At 36.8% G+C, this 17352-nt stretch overlaps 1 protein-coding gene across 1 annotated transcript in view; it reads right to left on the bottom strand.

Moving 5' to 3' along the window:
• Nucleotides 1-5589: 5589 nt before the first annotated feature.
• si:ch211-246m6.5 (von Willebrand factor D and EGF domain-containing protein) overlaps nucleotides 5590-17352 on the bottom strand; it is a 77958-nt gene continuing 66195 nt past the window's right edge. The window contains exons 22-32 of the mRNA XM_051911091.1: nucleotides 15822-16649; nucleotides 14700-14795; nucleotides 14480-14575; nucleotides 13012-13107; nucleotides 12797-12892; nucleotides 11964-12059; nucleotides 11358-11453; nucleotides 9635-9730; nucleotides 9222-9317; nucleotides 6752-6849; nucleotides 5590-5807 (exon numbers count right to left, since the gene is read on the bottom strand). Of these exons, the coding sequence (XP_051767051.1) occupies nucleotides 5787-5807; nucleotides 6752-6849; nucleotides 9222-9317; nucleotides 9635-9730; nucleotides 11358-11453; nucleotides 11964-12059; nucleotides 12797-12892; nucleotides 13012-13107; nucleotides 14480-14575; nucleotides 14700-14795; nucleotides 15822-16649 (1715 nt within the window). The 3' untranslated portion in view covers nucleotides 5590-5786. The remainder of the gene's footprint in view (nucleotides 5808-6751; nucleotides 6850-9221; nucleotides 9318-9634; nucleotides 9731-11357; nucleotides 11454-11963; nucleotides 12060-12796; nucleotides 12893-13011; nucleotides 13108-14479; nucleotides 14576-14699; nucleotides 14796-15821; nucleotides 16650-17352) is intronic.

Raw genomic sequence — 17352 nt, 5'->3', positions numbered from 1 at the left:
ATGATTTATGCACATGACTGATTAATCACAAATTAGATGCATGCCCAGAGGATATTTACAAGACTGAAGACTTTATAGCTATAAATTCTCATGGTCACATTATAATTAGACATTTCCAAGATCTAAAGGATAGACTGTGAGCAATCTGTTGGACATTAACTGCGGAATTGGAAGAGAAGAGAGAAGCCCCACCCATGACTGGTGAGGGAATCTGTCTTATTAGCTCAGTTCCTCCCCTGAGTGAGCGGTATACAATCCGCTCTGTTTATCTCCTCGCCAGAGCATTTAACACCCGAATTCAAGTTAAGAAATGTATTCTTATTAAAGCTAGTAAAGTGATTTTCTGTTTTTCTTTTGTTGTTTGGTTCATATTAACAGCAGCAGTATAGGTAATGTATATTACGCTGCTGTCACTTTAATATACAGATCTAATATACACATGTGATTTTTTTTTTTCTTGCTGTTTTTGTTCACAGACATAACCGACAATGTTTGTGAACTTTGTGTGTTTTTGACATAACCTTGTGTGTATTTGACAGTTTAAGTGCAATAAGATGCGAAAGAAAAATCAGTTTATGCTTTGGATGTGTGCGCTCAGAAAACCATATATCAGAAGTTTAAACTTTAAACTGTTCAGGTTTTTAATCGCATGCAAATAATAACTTTAATGATGATGAAGAACTGCAATGTCACGTGACTGTGGCCACAATAGAGATGATAATCAAAACCAAACAGATTGTTAGTGTTTGACAGAGTATTTGAGTTGTAGAGGCTCCACCCTCTTCTGGAGAGCGGGGTGGGGAGCAGCAGCTTATTTTCATTTAAACATAGGCTACATTAAGAAAATACAAAAGAACATTCCTTCGATTAAAAAAATGGGCTTTTACAACATGGTAATAAATGATCTGTGGGGTATTTTGAGCTGAAACTTTAGACATATTCTGGGGACACCTGAGAATATTACTGTAAAAAGGGGCATGTGTCACTTTTAAGACTCCATAAAAAGTTTATTCAGCTCAGCACTGGTCCTGGAGAGCCTCAGTCCTGCAGTTTTACTTGAAATATGATGAAACTACTTAATAATTTAACTCTTCTAGCATGTCCATTTGTGTTGATATTAATGTAGGCCTATGAGACAAAAATAAATGCGGATTGAAAGACATCGATCGAGACAATTTTACTCCACAGTTTAGCTCCAAAACTACTAAGATCAGAGCAAAAGAACAGACTTTGTGTGCATATGTTTGCTTGCTTCTTTGGCACACGTTCAAATGAATATTTAACGCACGCGCGCTTCACTCTTTGTCTCTCTGTGGAAGTGGCTGTCGCTGTTTGCTGTTTGTCAGGCCTTGATGGTGTTTAAGTATTATGATTAAAATCCAGGTTTCCGTTTTTCCCATAATCTTCGTGTTCCTATTCCCACTCTGTAGAAGTTCACACCACCTGTGGCGGTAAGTCTGACAGTGAGATGATGAAATTCTTTGTCATACGTCTTAGCGGGAGGTACGAGACAGGGAGGTAGGCTACGCCTTTCCGTGAAAACACACACACTCAGTCACACACATGGGCGGACACATTTGTAAGGTGCTTAAAGTTGTGAACTTGTTGCATTATCTTAACGTGCAGGAATTTTCAGTGTCTTCAACTGAAGAGTTATCTGAAAATCCCGTATGACTTTCCAAAATACTTCGAAAGCCCTGCAGGACGACAGGCAGACCCTAAAGGGACCATGACCAAAAATGAAAATTCTGTCATCATTACTCTAACAGAACTTAGTCAGGTTAGACGTCATAATGAATTTTACGTGGGGTTAAAACGAACGAACAACGTCTTTACAATGGCTGGCATGTGCTGTATAAAGGTCAGACTCCTACATCAGGTAATTTTCACAAATTTAAAAACTGTTTTGTGGTGTTTTTGTCTACTGAAAGTTTTTTTTTTTTTCTTTTTCCCAGAAAGACATATCGCCAGCTGAAAATCGGTATGTCATTAAACAACTGCACTTTTATTCCTCCGCTTGCTTTCATTCTTGTCAGAAAGTGAATATGGAGCTACCTTGAGTATAATTCTCCATAATACTCATCCCTATTTTCCATGCAATTACAATGAATGGAGACTGAGATGAAAAAAGACAAAGAAAAAAAAAGACTACAGTAAAAACAGTAATATTATGAAATATTACTAGAATTTAAAAAAGTTGTTTTCTACATATTTTAAAATACAGTTTATTCCTGTGCTACGGAACAAAGCTACGGAGCCCCTAAAGGGACATGGTGGTGGAAAAAAAAAAAAAATGATTGGAAGGAAAAAATGTCAATGCAGGCTCGGTTCCAGAATCAAATCACTGAGGGTGCTCTACTAAAGTGCTGTAGGGGAATTTTACAGTTAAAGACCCAAAAGACCAGATATGATGAATGAAGACCTGGAGTCAGGGTTTAAAAATATAAATTGAAGACAATTTTACTGAAGAATAGTTTGCAGTTTCATCAGCAGAAGCTAGCCTTAAGTCTCACAAGGAGTTTGTAGGCCACTCTGCATACATTTACATTTTCACAGCAATTAAACTCTAACAGAGTCTACTAACTACATCATTACTTATGTTAAGCGATTCTGATTGGTTAAGAAACAGACAAAATTAGTAATCTTCCACACATGGACTGATAGTCAGAAGCGTATCTCCATCCATCACGATGCTGATGCTCGGACCCTGGATTTAGGAACAAGATGTCCTTCTAGATCATGCAAAGGCGCCTGCAGGTCTCAAGCAGAATGCCAGTTGTCATCAGTACCAATACATGACCTGCACACAGAACACTACGCACATACAAAGATACGCAGGATTCACAGCTTCTTCAAGGTTGAAGTTGGCCCAGGCTTTAACTATAACAGGAAATATTCCCAAAATATACTGATAAGTTGTACATTTCTCTCAGTGAGAGGTACAGACAATATTCATCATTATTTTCTATTGTTTGAAAATGAAAATAAATGCTTTAACATACGATGAAGAAGTCATTCAAATAATTTGATATTTAGAAGGATAAATGTTGATTAATAACTTGATTATAAATCACTCAAAAGATATATATTGAAGCGGCAGTGGATTCCAGAATCCACCCTTCAGTGCAGATGTAGGCTAAGCAATGGCTTCACCATAGCAGTGTACAGTGAGACATTTAAGATTTACAAGTCATCACTTTTTACCAATAATTGGAATAGAATTTCAAAAATATTTTGCTATGAATATTTTTCTATTAATCTCCCTTTAAATTGCTTTAATGCTATTTAACCATTTATCATTACTATTTGACTATTTAAATGAATTAAGTTAACTTTAAGCACAAATAGTCATATTTCCGTCCTGCGCAGAGTGAATCCAGGCAGCATTTATATGTACGTGTCACTTCCGAAACATTGCAGCATGCAATTAGCCATCGATCCTCTTAGTGTTTCAGAATGTAGACTCAGACACAGATATAAACAGTCAATGAAGAGCTTTATTGAAAGCAACTAAGCAGATCGGAGATAACGGGTAAGTTGGCGGTTCAATGAAACTTTAGAAGCAGAGTATAACTTGGTAATGTAGACATTTCTTGTCTTACAGGTCCAGGAGATCGTGGATGGGAAGACTGGTTGCTGATGGGACACACACACACCTCGTCTGGAAGGGTAAGTATGCTGGTATGGTTACTTCCAGGTGTACACAGGAGATACGAGTGAGAAGAAGACACTTGAGATAAACACTAGAAAATAACGCTGGCAAAATCGCTGGAGAGCAGGGTAAGTAGTCCACTTTGTTGAAACGAGAATGGACAATGAGCTGAGACGAGGTGTGTGCTTTTATGGCTGGCTTGATGAGGGTGCAGCAGAAAAAGTGCAGGTGTATGTGGTGAGTGCGCTGTGATTGGCCGAGGTGAGAGCCTGGCAATTCTGTGACACTTAGCAGCATGAAAAACAATAGTTTTATTCAATTGATTATATAGGCTGTAGCCTCAAAATCGAGCCAAGACCACTTCCTTTTACAATAACTAAAATGCTGTCGCTTTGTCAGTTCATTGCAATCTTGCAAAGTTCCCTTATAATCAACGAAGCTGCCAACAATGCACAATAAATCTCTTACTTACATTGTGTCTTTGTTAATGAGAGGTTTGCGAGCTTGCATAACTCAGCACTGAATAAAAACTTGTTTGGCGTTTTGAGCAGTGAGTGGATGCTGACAAACTTAAAACCTCTGATTGGCCATTGCGTTCAAGAAACCAACAACTATGTCTATGATTGGCTACATTGCTCACCGCTGCAAAAACGCGTTGTAAATAGATACATTTGATGTTCTCCAGAGTGCAAATACAAATATGCACTGGAGCATCTGTTTCGCCAATATATTATTACAGTATCAACTGAGGGTGCTTAGCACCCCCCTGTAGAACAGGGCCTGTGTCAATGCTTTTTTGCTTTCTCTCGCAAAAGTTTGCGTTCCCTCACAAAAAAAAAAATTGCGTTCACTGGAAAATTACTTAAAAGTTTCATGCAAAACTTTTGACATACTTTTCCCACCACCATGTGCCTTTAGGGGCTCCGTACAAAGCTGAATTTTCAGCATCATTACTCCAGTCTTTAGTGTCACATGATCCTTCAGTAATCATTCTAAAATGCTGGTTTGTTGCGCAAGAAGCATTTCTTATGTTGACAACCGTTGTTTTGCTTCATATTTTTGTGAAAACCGTGATTAATTTTTTTTTAGGATCCTTTGATGAATTGAAAGTTCAAAAGAACAGCATTTAAATGAAGTCTTTTGTTACATTATGTTTAACTGTAACTTTTGAGCAATTTAATGCATCCTTGCTGAATAAACATTGTCTTACAAAAAAAAAAAAAAAAACACCAAATGGTAGTCTGTGCGTGTTTATATATAATTATTCATAATCAATAAATATACACAAATCGGCCTCCTTATAACCCTTTCAAACCACAGTTTATTGTCCTCTGCGTTAAACAACAGTGTTGTTTAATGTTTACCGTCCTTTTCTCTATTTTTGCGCACCTCAGGTAATCGTATACGAACAGCTGGATTATTAGCTATGCATGAGAGGAACTATCTGCGGCTGACTCATTAATGGCCACCATCAATGGCCGTTAATTAGTTCAGATGCTTGTTTGTGTTGTCACCGAGATGTCTGTTTGTATTTGCCAAGTGATCTGCGGTAAAACTGCAGCCACTGCACGCTCCACTAGGCGTGACACAAACAGCATGTTTACGTGTTTTTTTTAACATTCCAGTCACATTAAAGGGGACGTCCTCAGAGAAATAGAGTGCAACTGAGTTTCAGGCCACGTAGTCTGAGGAAGGATGGCACAGGATGCTAAATTGTCCGTGCCTTGGCTTGAATAACCAAAGAGATTTTTTTCTGTCAAACTTAACTTTAAACTGCAATGCATTAAAAAACCCTTCTGGCCAAAGAAATCAAAGGTCATTTAGAGGTAAAGTTTGTCATTTCTGCGTCAATAAACAGAATTGCACAAATGACAAAAGTGAGTGGATGTTAGAATGAAGTCAAAAGATCATTTTCGTAAAATACACACATTTATTTTGTTTGGAATCATTTTCACAAATATAGTAACGTATGAAAAGCGTGAAAAAAACATTATATTATACCTTATACATAAATTAATATTTTCAGATATGATATTTACAAATTGAAACTGATATTGTAACCCTGTCAGGTTAATAAGTAGTAAAATATTGGCCCAGTGTCCTCAGTGCAGCAATGACATGTCATGTCATTTCCTCATCCACTCTGGACAGGAAGCTGTAAAAGAAATAGACAAGACTGGATTATATATATATATATATATATATATATATATACACACACACACACTAAAAAATAAAGGTTATTTATTGGCATTGATGGTTCCATGAAGAACTTTTAACATCCATGGAACCTTTCCTATAGTTGCACTGGTCTAATGAAATAATGGCCACGCTTCATACAGATGTCTTACGCTGTTTATTTGTCTCTCTCTCTTTCTTTCTTTTTCAGCAGACCCCATAAAAACTACTAGAAATAAAGGCATAAAATTTTACAAATTTTGCAAATGTCCGCTGATATGTAAGTGAACATGTACGACAAATCCAATTAACTTCATTAATAACACATCACATTGTGCACATAAAGTGATATAAAACAACATTATGAAATATATATAAAGGTAAATTACTGTGTGCACCTCCCAGACCATGCAGATAAAGTAATTCTTTTTCAGGTTACATGTTGTTTCTCTGTATCCATGTTCATTCTGACCCAAAATGACACAGACCCAGTCCAAATTACATATCCTACATGAATCTTACTTAAAGAACCCCTAACTTTAAACATTTCAAAAGGCATACATTATTAATATCAGCTTCTGAACATCACATTCATACATTTTAATCACTTTTTTTTTTTATTGAATGAATTTAAATTGACAAATTTATAACAAAAACATAAATACACATCTCACTGAAAAACATGTCCTTTAACAGTAACATTTCCATTGCACAAAAGGTTCTTAATAGTGGAAAAAAAAAGCTTCTTGAGATTATTGAAATATCTTTCACACTAAGAAAAAAAAATGGTTCTTTTAAGAACTGTGGGTTCTTTGGGGAACCAAAAATGGTTCTTCTACCATGAACCTCATTTTGGAACCTTTATTATTAAGAGTGTATGTTTTTCTAAAGGAAAAAAGGTATTTATTTATTTATAATTACCTTTCTAGAGCAAAGAGTTCCCATGTAGCCACTTCTGCAAGCGCACACATTCGGTCGGACACATCGGCTTCCATACAAACACCTATGTTCACAGATTGCTGTACAAAAAAAAAAAAAAAAAATCATGGCATTAAGACATTTTATCAGGTTATATTTAAGATGATAGATATATTTAAGAGGACTGATTCAGAACATTACATTGCAAATGTAAATCGCATTGTCCATTTTTAGAGTTAGTATATGGAAGTAAAATAATGACAAAAGTTTTTGAAATTGAAAAAAATTGTGAAAATTCTGAAAAACCAGTATTTCACTCGGAAACACTTACGTTCATATCCTGAGTACATCTGCTTGCATGTAGCATATATAGTATAGCCTACATCAGCAATATGGTGTGTGTTTGGTGTTCTATATCACTGTATTAGTCTATTAAGCCACTAAGTGTTCTAGAATTTCTCCACGGCGAGGGAATCCTGGTGTGTGACGTATGAGGGAAACCCTCGTACTGCAGCACAGCAATATACTGTATGTCTTCCTCAGATGTAAAATAATCTTGTTAGATTATTTTGCTTACCCCATTGGCAGATTATTTTGCTTGTTTAAGGTAAAATTAACTTAATTTTGACAAATTTTTTTCTGAAAACAAAACAATTTTTACTTTGAAAATGCTTCTTGATTTAAGAATGTTTAGATATTTGGACTAGAAAAAAGACAAAAAAATCTAAGTAAGAAAAGCATTTTTTTTTTTTTTTTTTTTTTTTTTGCGGTGTGAAAATTTGTGTGAAATGTTTTGAATTGCAATATTTACAGCTTAAATATACAACCATGTTGAATTTGAGCCCATATAAATGCAAGCCTTAAAAATACAATGCATTAAAATGCAAACACGGTTAATGCAATGCATTTTTTTTTTTTTCAACAAGCATTGTTTCAAAAACATTTTACTTCCATATTAGTACAAATATGGAAAATGGTGGAATATGCAAATTTGATGGCAGAAATGAAAAACATGCAAATGATACTGGGAAAAAAAAAAAAAACTACATTCATATTCAATATTTATTGTAAATATTCTTGGTCTGATTGTAAATAATTCCTCAGTGCATGTTTTTCTAAAAAGTTATTGCATTTTTTATTTATTTATTAATAATTAGCACTAATATCCATTGTTTTTTTTTTTCTAAACAAAAGAAAAAACAATATGATATTTTATTTATTTAATAATAATAGTAATAATAAAAAATTGTAATAATTTACATGTATATTTATTTAATGCAGTCTGCTGACACAACTAAGACTGTATGGGTGGAGAAAACTAATATTAAACATTTATATAATAGTGTAGCTTTTGAAGATCCAATCAAATGCTGGTGAAAAAAAAAATTAATCCCACCCTAATTCGGTTGTCAATTCACCTGGCTAATCCTATTCTGTTCACACACAGTTTGGTAATGTACTGGAGTGACAACCTCATCCTACAACTGAATTAACTTTGAAAAAATCAGGTAGTGACAACAGCATTTACAAAAATTCTATGCAGTTTGTATGGAACCGAACTGAATACCTAATTGTTAATGACATATTTTAACGTGCATCAGAGATCCGTCTCTCTTCTGTATGTGCAGTGCAAGAAATCACGGGGAAAGTGGTATGTGTTGCCAGATCTAGCTAGAAAAAACAGCGAACAAGAACAAGCCCATAATAAACCAAGATAAATCCAAATGCTTTGTATTGAAGACAACACCAAAATATTGCGACCCTCACCTGCCTACTTTAATATCTCCAAAACTTGATCGCTTTATTAACCAAACCCAAACAACAAGCCCAAAAATGCTTATAATAACTGGACATGGCAACCCTTCATGAGCGCATTCTGCGAAGCAACCTTCCAAACAATTGCAGAACATGATGAGTCTTTGGTCGCTGTAATATTTTGTCAAAAATAGTGGATACCAAACACATGAGACGCTAGAATGTTACCACGGTCTCAATCATCGCAATTTCAGGTTCCGTACACACAGAGAGCATTAATTTAGGGGATTCACTCCCATATTTAAATGCAGTTGTTACTCACGAAAACTTTACAGTGTGTATGTGGCCAAAGACTCTAAAGAGACCCAAAATCAAAGTTATATCTTTATATCTAAATTTTCATTTTGAATGAACTATTCCTTCAATAAGGCAGGTCAAATTCAAGGAAAAACCATTTCAAAATGTTCCCGATCTACTACCATCATGAGAACATCACCCATCGTGCTTTACTTTCACTATTAAATGTGAATTCCTGCTCCCATGCCAAACACAGATGATCTGTCTGTTTATCACCAAACTAATCACCAACAGCCACTGAGCACAGGAACAGAAGAGATGCTATTTAGATTCTTTTACCGAGAACTCAAGTGAGTGAAGTGCGTGTTCACCGCCGTGTGGTTGTGTTGAAATGATTACATTTGGGATAGGAATCACTTACGGATTTGGCAGAGAGTCCCCCTCCAGCCGGGACTACAGTGGCAGGTGTTCGGCCCCACACATTCACCTCCGTTTAAACACTTTTGCAGACAAACAGCTGGTGTAACAAAAAACAGATAGAGAAACACGGCTCAAACCAGTGGCACATATTATCAAAGGTGTGATTTCTATGTTATATAACTACAATTGTTCTAATTTCTATTAAGTATTACATTACAACTGAGAGGTTTATATTTAAAGACACAATTAATTTATCTGGGAAAGTGGACCGTGTGCTCGGGGTCACTGGGGTCAGAGGACATCGCTGTGACTGATGGGTCTGGTGTAAAATGGAATTTTTTTACACTTTAACTTGCTAACATGAAACAAGGAGGTCACTTCTAGGTCTTTTTCAGGATGAGGTCTGGTACTCACGTTTATCACATCTCTTTCCCTTCCAGCCTGACGCGCAGTCGCACACATCTGGTCCGACGCATCGTCCTCCGTTCATACACACTGGCTCACACACACCTGTGGAGAAATGGGAAGGTAAAGCTTTCGATTTACTCAGATCAACAAGGTAAAGTAGGGTTTTTGTAGTCAGATAATCCAATCCATAATTTAGTTTGATTGGTCAAGATGTGGCTGAAATACTGATTTAAACTCTGACAGAAATTACAAAAAAGTAATTAGTAAACTTCAAAATAAAATAATAAATAAAATAAAAAATAGAAACATTTATGGTATTAAATAAAGAAAAAAATAATTAGAAAATGTGTTTTAATAATATTAATATTAATAATAATAATACTTTTTAATCTTTTATTATTAATAAATTATTCGTATGTTATAATATTTTTAATTATTTAATATCATACATGTCATGTACATATCATAATTAGTATTATAATATTGTTTAATCAATGGCTTATTAAATTCATAATTTATTATTTTCTTTCTATTTAACAATGCTTTACCTAATAAATTAAATTCTTTACCTAATTATTATTTTTATTATTATTACACTTGACCTCAACATAAGGACATTGCCAACAGTTCTTCAATGATATTTTAATTGGAATATTCTTATAACAAGACACTGCATCCAAATTAATTAATCCAGTCCTGATCCCATATGTTTCATAATTCTCACAGTTAAAGGGTTAGTTCACCCAAAAATGAAAATAATGTCATTTATTACTCACCCTCATGCCGTTCCACACCCGTAAGACCTTTGTTCATCTTCGGAACATAAATTAAGATATTTTTGTTGAAATCCGATGGCTCAGTGACATTTCCTCTCTCAAGATCCATTAATGTACTAAAAACATATTTAAATCAGTTCATGTGAGTACAGTGGTTCAATATTAATATTATAAAGCGACGAGAATATTTTTGGTGTGCCAAAAAAACAAAATAACGACTTATATAGTGATGGCCGATTTAAAAAAACTGCTTCATGAAGCTTCGGAGCGTTATGAATCTTTCGTGTCGAATCATGATTCGGATCGCTTGTCAAACCGCCAAACTGCTGAAATCACGTGACTTTGGCGCTCCGAACCGCTGATTCGACACAAAAGATTCATAATGCTCTGAAGCTTCATGAAGCAGTGTTTTGAATTCGGCCATCACTATCTAAGTCGTTATTTTGTTTTTTTGGAGCACCAATAATATTCTCGTCGCTTTAATATATTAATATTGAACCACTGTACTCACATGAACAGATTTAAATATGTTTTTAGTACATTAATGGCTCTTGAGAGAGGAAATGTCATTGCTGGCTATGCAGGCCTCACTGAGCTATCGGATTTAAACAAAAATATCTTAATTTGAGTTCTGAAGATTAACAAAGGTCTTACGGGTGTGGAACAGCATGAGGGTGAGTAATAAATGACATTATTTTCATTTTTGGGTGAACTAACCCTTTAAGTAACTCACTATCTTTGCTCAGATTCTTCTCTCTTCCTCCTTGATCAGACAGACCATATGTAAACTGTTCAAGTGATGTCTGATCTTGGCACCCAGTGCGCCATTTCATCAACAAAAACGAATTTCGTTATGGTTGGAGGTTTATGGTTATACATGTGAAATTGACCCAACACCTGATCTTGGCATGGGTAGAAGTCCTCCATAAACACATCAGGAAGAAGGCACTTACTTTTCTCGCAGCGCGGCCCAGAATATCCCTCCACACATGAGCAGATGTTGTTTCGTATACAGTGACCGCCATTCTTGCAAGGTGGACTGCACATGGCTGAAAGAAAGAGAAGTACATAAGACGTCCAGCATTTGATAAATGAATATTGGACCTGTGTTCTTTGAACAGATGCTGGAAACATCAAATAGCTGTAAGGTGAAATAAACGTCAGCAAATCTGACATGACCATGAAAACGCACTATAAAAGCTCCTACATTTCACCCAAACTTGAAGCAACCCAGACATTACAGTCATTCCCTGTTATCAAAAACATCTTTACCAGACGACTGTTTCAAGCCATTAAGTGAATCATTTCTCACCACATCGAGCTGTTATGGAGGAATCGATATATATATATACACACACACATCAAACATCCTGGATCTGGGGCTACAACATAAGCAATAGAATCCAAATGGTTTTTAGAGCTGGTCCATTTTATTGTTTTAAATTGCAGTAGTCATGTTTTACCCCTATGCTGTTAAGAAATTGATATCTGGCCTCTGTGAGCTCTCAAAAAATAAGGCAATGCATCATTAAAGTTGATTCAAAAAGAAAAGCTGTTACCGTTTTGACACCGAGCCCCGTAGAAACCAGGTTGGCAGTTGCAGGAGTTCGGACGTACACAGGTTCCACCGTTGAGACACACGGGGTCACACAGAGCTGCAAACAAATACACTTATTAAATAAAACATGAATGAAACCTAGGCGGTTGTTTTCTGATCTTTGTGAGGTCAAAATCACATTGAAATTGTACATGCTATGCCGCAATGTTTATTCAACAGCTACTTCCAGGCTAGGTGTAGTATGTAATATTAAACAATTATAATCTATAATATTTCAGTATTCTTCTTGTTAATTAAAACTTTTAAAAATTTTGTTAATTAAAATAAGGCTTAAGTAAAATAAAAATGAAACATGAGATGAATGTGTAAACTTAAACGAAAATGAGAAATGCTGCATTGGCAACTAACTCTCTTTTTTCATCTTTTTTTAAATATTGCCAATTCATTTATAAACCAATAAGCAATGCTCAGGAGCTTTGTGTTGTTTCTAAAACACTTACCTGTGGCAACATCTTATTGCATGACCTTATTGCTTTGTAAGGAGAGTCTAAGTTGATGTATATTGTTTTTGTTATTAATATGTATAAAAACTAAATTCATTACTCTGAGGCTCTCTGTTCAATTGATAGTAATTGATCCTCTCCGGTGGACAAGAGGAAGTTATCAGGCTGGAATAATGGCTAGTGTTTTCTCTGAGCCGCCAGAACAGAATGAAAAATGAACAGATAGAGGTTCTACATCAGCTAAATGCCACCAGGAAGCAGCACACACACATATGATGGATTTAGTGAGAAGAGATTGGTCCCACTGGGAGCCAACCACACACACTCTCACCTGTCTCGCACGATGGTCCCGTCCACCCCGCCAGACATTCGCACTCATCCGGTGATGCACACTTCCCTCCGTTTTGACAGTGACGGTTGCACACCACTGTGTAATTGAAACCAAAACACATGCAATACCTCCTGTGACCACTAGGGGTGTAAGAGTTTATGTTTAACATCCACATGCACATGAAATCCAAGCAAACATGATTTATCAGGACTCACTGGTTTCACATCTGGGCCCTACGAAACCATAGGGACATGAGCAGGTGTCTCGACCCACGCAGGTGCCTCCGTACAGGCAGGGCAAACTGCAGAGAGCTGCAGGGATATTCATACGACCAAATGCACACAAAATACAGTCATATTTCACACAAAGCAAACAGCTAAAACATAACTCATCAGGGCTGCACAAATTATTTGGCACAGTTGCCTCTTTATGGAAAGGGCAAACGGCACAGATTTTTAGATTCATATGCTGCTTCACTCTAGTTCACAACATTAACCCACATAGATGTAAAATGTTCAGTCTTTTTCCTCTACACAAAAGGCGTATACAAATTTTTGTCAAGTAAAGATGTCTCCTAAATCTGTGAATGGGTAAATGACATGACGGGTCTTTTTTTTTTTTTTGTCCAAAGGCCTTAATAATAATAAAAATCAAAGATATGACATCCAAAGTATGTAAGGTAGTACAACTAGATCACTTTTATTGAATCCAAAAGGTTTTAAATATATTTTGCTACATATAAAGATATTTTAACGATTTTGAAGTGTCAAAAGGTCATTCAGTTTAACTGTCCAACGGCCATTTCATTTGTGATTAAAATATCTTAAAATGTAATAAAAGTATATATTTTTTTATTCTGGCATGATTTTATAACATCATATATCAACATAGTGCAAAATGGTATTAAAATTATGTGTAGAAGCGGTTGCTTTGTTATGAGAAAGAATGACCGGAAAAATAAATTTCATTGATGTCATTTGGAGTAACCAATATGAAGGGACCATTTTGGATCAAGTCATGAGTTCAATATCATGTGACAGGATGTGACATCATTCAGACACCTGCAAAGGACCACATGGTCGTGAAGTAAAGTAACTAACTCTCTCTTAACTATTTGAAAAATTCATGTTTTCACTTGCTCATATGCATGTCCTGAAACATCAGGTCATTCGGTACAACCGCTATAAAACATGGAAAATGTTGTAATATTTTAAAAACTTATACTAAATATAAAATGTTTGATTGTCCTTTTGCTAGCTAGCTAGCAATCTAACTATCTAGCTAGCTAGATATCAGCCTGTTAGTATTGTTTGAACATATCGTCATTCGGTATAACCAAAAGTGTCATTCGGTAAAACTTAAATTTTGGTTAAACCGAATGATTTTTTTGGTGACAAATTTTGTCCATCTTGTAAAAAAAAATTACAAAAGCAAAAACCACATAATCTCATTGTTAACACTTAATAAAACTTCAAAATTAATTATATCTCCATTAGGTTTTTTTTACACTTTTAAAAACCTTATTCGTCAATGACCCGAATACCACCTGACTGCCAACTAGCAATAAAGGTAGCCAATTATGGTTCATAAATAAAAGGCCATTGGCCATAGACAAGCCCTTTTGATATGTTGTCTGAACTTTCTGTTTAATAGAAACAGGAAAAAACACACATATGCACTTACCGCTTTCACAGGTCTCTCCATGGTAACCTGACATGCAGTCGCATACATCAGGCGCTACACATTTTCCTCCGTTCAGACAGGCTGGACTGCAGATAGCTGTGAGAATCCAAAATTACATTATTCTACAATTGCGTTATTTCCATACAAGTGTTGGTGTATGTGATCATACCAATGACAGAATTCACAAAATTACAAACAATGGTGTGTGTTTGTTTGTGACCTGTTTCGCAGTTGGGACCACTATATCCCTTCTTGCAGCGACACGTGTTAGGGGCCGCACACTCCATGTTTCTACCGCAGGCATGTCTGCACACGGCTGAGGGCACAAATGGCATGCAAACACAAATAACACATGGTCAAATTCACTCCATCAACAAGCAAACACATATTTGCCTCCATCTGCGGCCTGAAGCACAGGAAGCAAGAGAATATACAGATTCTTTATGTACTGTACCTATTTTAAATGTGTGTATTTCACTTTAAATTAAAGTGAGTTGTTGTAAAAGTGCAGGTGATGCTAGTGTTTTATTTTTAGATAATTACCATGCTTGCTTTTTAAAATTCACCCAAAGTTCTTCCTTCGAGCATTCTGAAAACTACAGGGCTGATTTGAATAGTTGGGTAACTTTCACTACATGTTTAATGAAAACACTAGATCCACTGCCATCTGCTTTGTAGAGCTCAACGCAAGACACCTGTGAATGTTTTGTGCATGTTCACGCTATATTCATACCTTGAAACAGTGCCTGAAAATAATCCATGAATGCATAAGTAATCATTGTGTTGAGTAAATTTCAACAGTAATGCAATATCATGGGGTTACAATAGCAAACATGTTTCTAGTGATTCTTCCACCCACTGCTCCTAATTTTCTCAGGTTCACAAACCCATGGGATAGAGCTCAAGGAATGTATTTATTCCTTATGCCTAGAGCATGCTCGGGGAATGAGCTTATTGTTTACACCAGTTACTGTCAGTTGTCAGTCTTAAACTCCACATGCTACATACTTTTTCGTATTTTAGAGCTCAGACTGCATGCCCACATTTTACTGACCTATTGGGCATAAAATTGGCAATTACTATGCAAATATTGGTAGTTCCAATCGCACTGGCTATTATCTTAAGGGTACATTTATGACTACTCTAAAGTACTAATATGCACCTTTTAGGGGTGGATAAGGATCAAAAATTCAGGGTACTGCCAAGTGACAAAATGTTGTATATACCTAAGTGGGTATTTTTGCTCTGGCATTTATGTGATGGATAAGTGTCCAAAGTTGGGCTCACAGGACTAACTCATCATTGAATAATGAAGAAAAGTCATCTATACATCTAAAATTACCTCTGCACATTCGGCCATCTCCAGTGTACCCCAAAGGACACCTCCTGCATCTAGGTTGCCCGTCATCTGCACGCTCACAGTGGACTCCTGGGAAGCAAGGGACATCTGCACAGGTGAAGCTTCTCTCCTCTAACAGAACCACATTTCTGCTCTTGCTTTGGTGTTTACGGTTCTGAAGAGTCAGTTGATTGTCCAGAGATTGGGTCTGGCTTTGTTCACCAAGGTAGGTGAAGCTCTCCTGGGGCAGTGGTTGGGTCTCGTATGGGTCTTGGATTCCAGTTCCAAGGCCTCCATCTGCGGAGAACTCTGACTCCGAGAAGAAGGAGAGGGAAGTTAGGGCCGATGTTAGGGGTTGCTGGTTGTCTGGAGGTGTCCAAGGTCTTGATCGGGTAATTGTGACCAGACTGGATTGCTGTGGAGACTGCCTCAATGCCTCGACATGTCTCGAAGTATGAGGTAAAGTGACTTTTCCAGGTGTGACGCCTGCAAATCCACGTGCCAAGACTTTAAATGAAGAATCTTGCTCCTCTGGACTTGGAAGAACATTCAGTTGATTGTGAGAACCAGAGAGGAGTCGATCCCTGCTGCTGGTTGAGGCAGGTGTGCGTCCCGCCATCAGCGCCAACTCCCCTTTCCCTGTGACAGGTGGAAAGGTTGGTGGGTGGGGGATATGAGAGGTGGCCTGATGGTGTGGGGTCCTCACTAGTGAGGATAGGCGTCTCTGAGGTTGCCTGAATGGAATGACGGGGAGGTGCAGATGGGGAACGCTGTGGGAGACATGGGGTAGGTTGTTCTTGGCTTGGGTCAGTTGCGGAGAGTAGCGGGGTACTAGATGAAAGGACAAGCTTATTACGCAAGATGGCAAACAACTTGTCAAGCATATGAACAGTAAATATTTTAGTTCAGCTTTAAAAAGTTTACTTGTCAGTCACAACAAGGCATGGTAAGGCTCATTACCAAGCAAGGACACCAAAATGAAAGGAAGAGATTGACTGAATTCTGCAGTTATGATTCACAAAATCCTCTGGAGATCTTGAACAGACCTTTGAAGATTTTACACAATGAGACCACCAGAAGTGCAGTTATGATGCAATAGAGCTCAGTACTAGCTTAAAACATTTGGTGATGCTGGTATATTTACGCATAAACAATAGATAGTTGCTGTGGCCGCTCAACAAGATTTATTCTGTCCCCCATCCACAAGCAAGGAACAAAGCCGCAATACAACAAAACGCAATCCTAACAATAAAGACACACTGCAGTTTCTGAGTGTGTAGGAATCTGGGCCACATGTGGTGACAATGAGAGAATTAGCAAAATGAAGCTGTTTCTTTTCTAGTTCCCACTGTGGCTGCTCATGGATTCACTTCTGATAACGGCACTATTAGGAATGATTCCAGCAGTGGCCCATTCACAGGGAAAAATGCATTAAAAGTCATTACTCCGCTCTGAAGGCTTTTACCGTTGTGCTGCAATACTACAACTAGGAAAATGTATTCGAGGGATTTTTCAAGCAAAGGAACAGATTAAG

Source organism: Ctenopharyngodon idella, chromosome 10 (genome assembly GCF_019924925.1).
Source record: "Ctenopharyngodon idella isolate HZGC_01 chromosome 10, HZGC01, whole genome shotgun sequence".
Classification (NCBI taxonomy): Eukaryota; Metazoa; Chordata; class Actinopteri; order Cypriniformes; family Xenocyprididae; genus Ctenopharyngodon; species Ctenopharyngodon idella.
The sequence above is the reverse complement of the archived record's forward strand: the minus strand, read 5'-3'. Positions and strand labels throughout refer to the sequence as shown.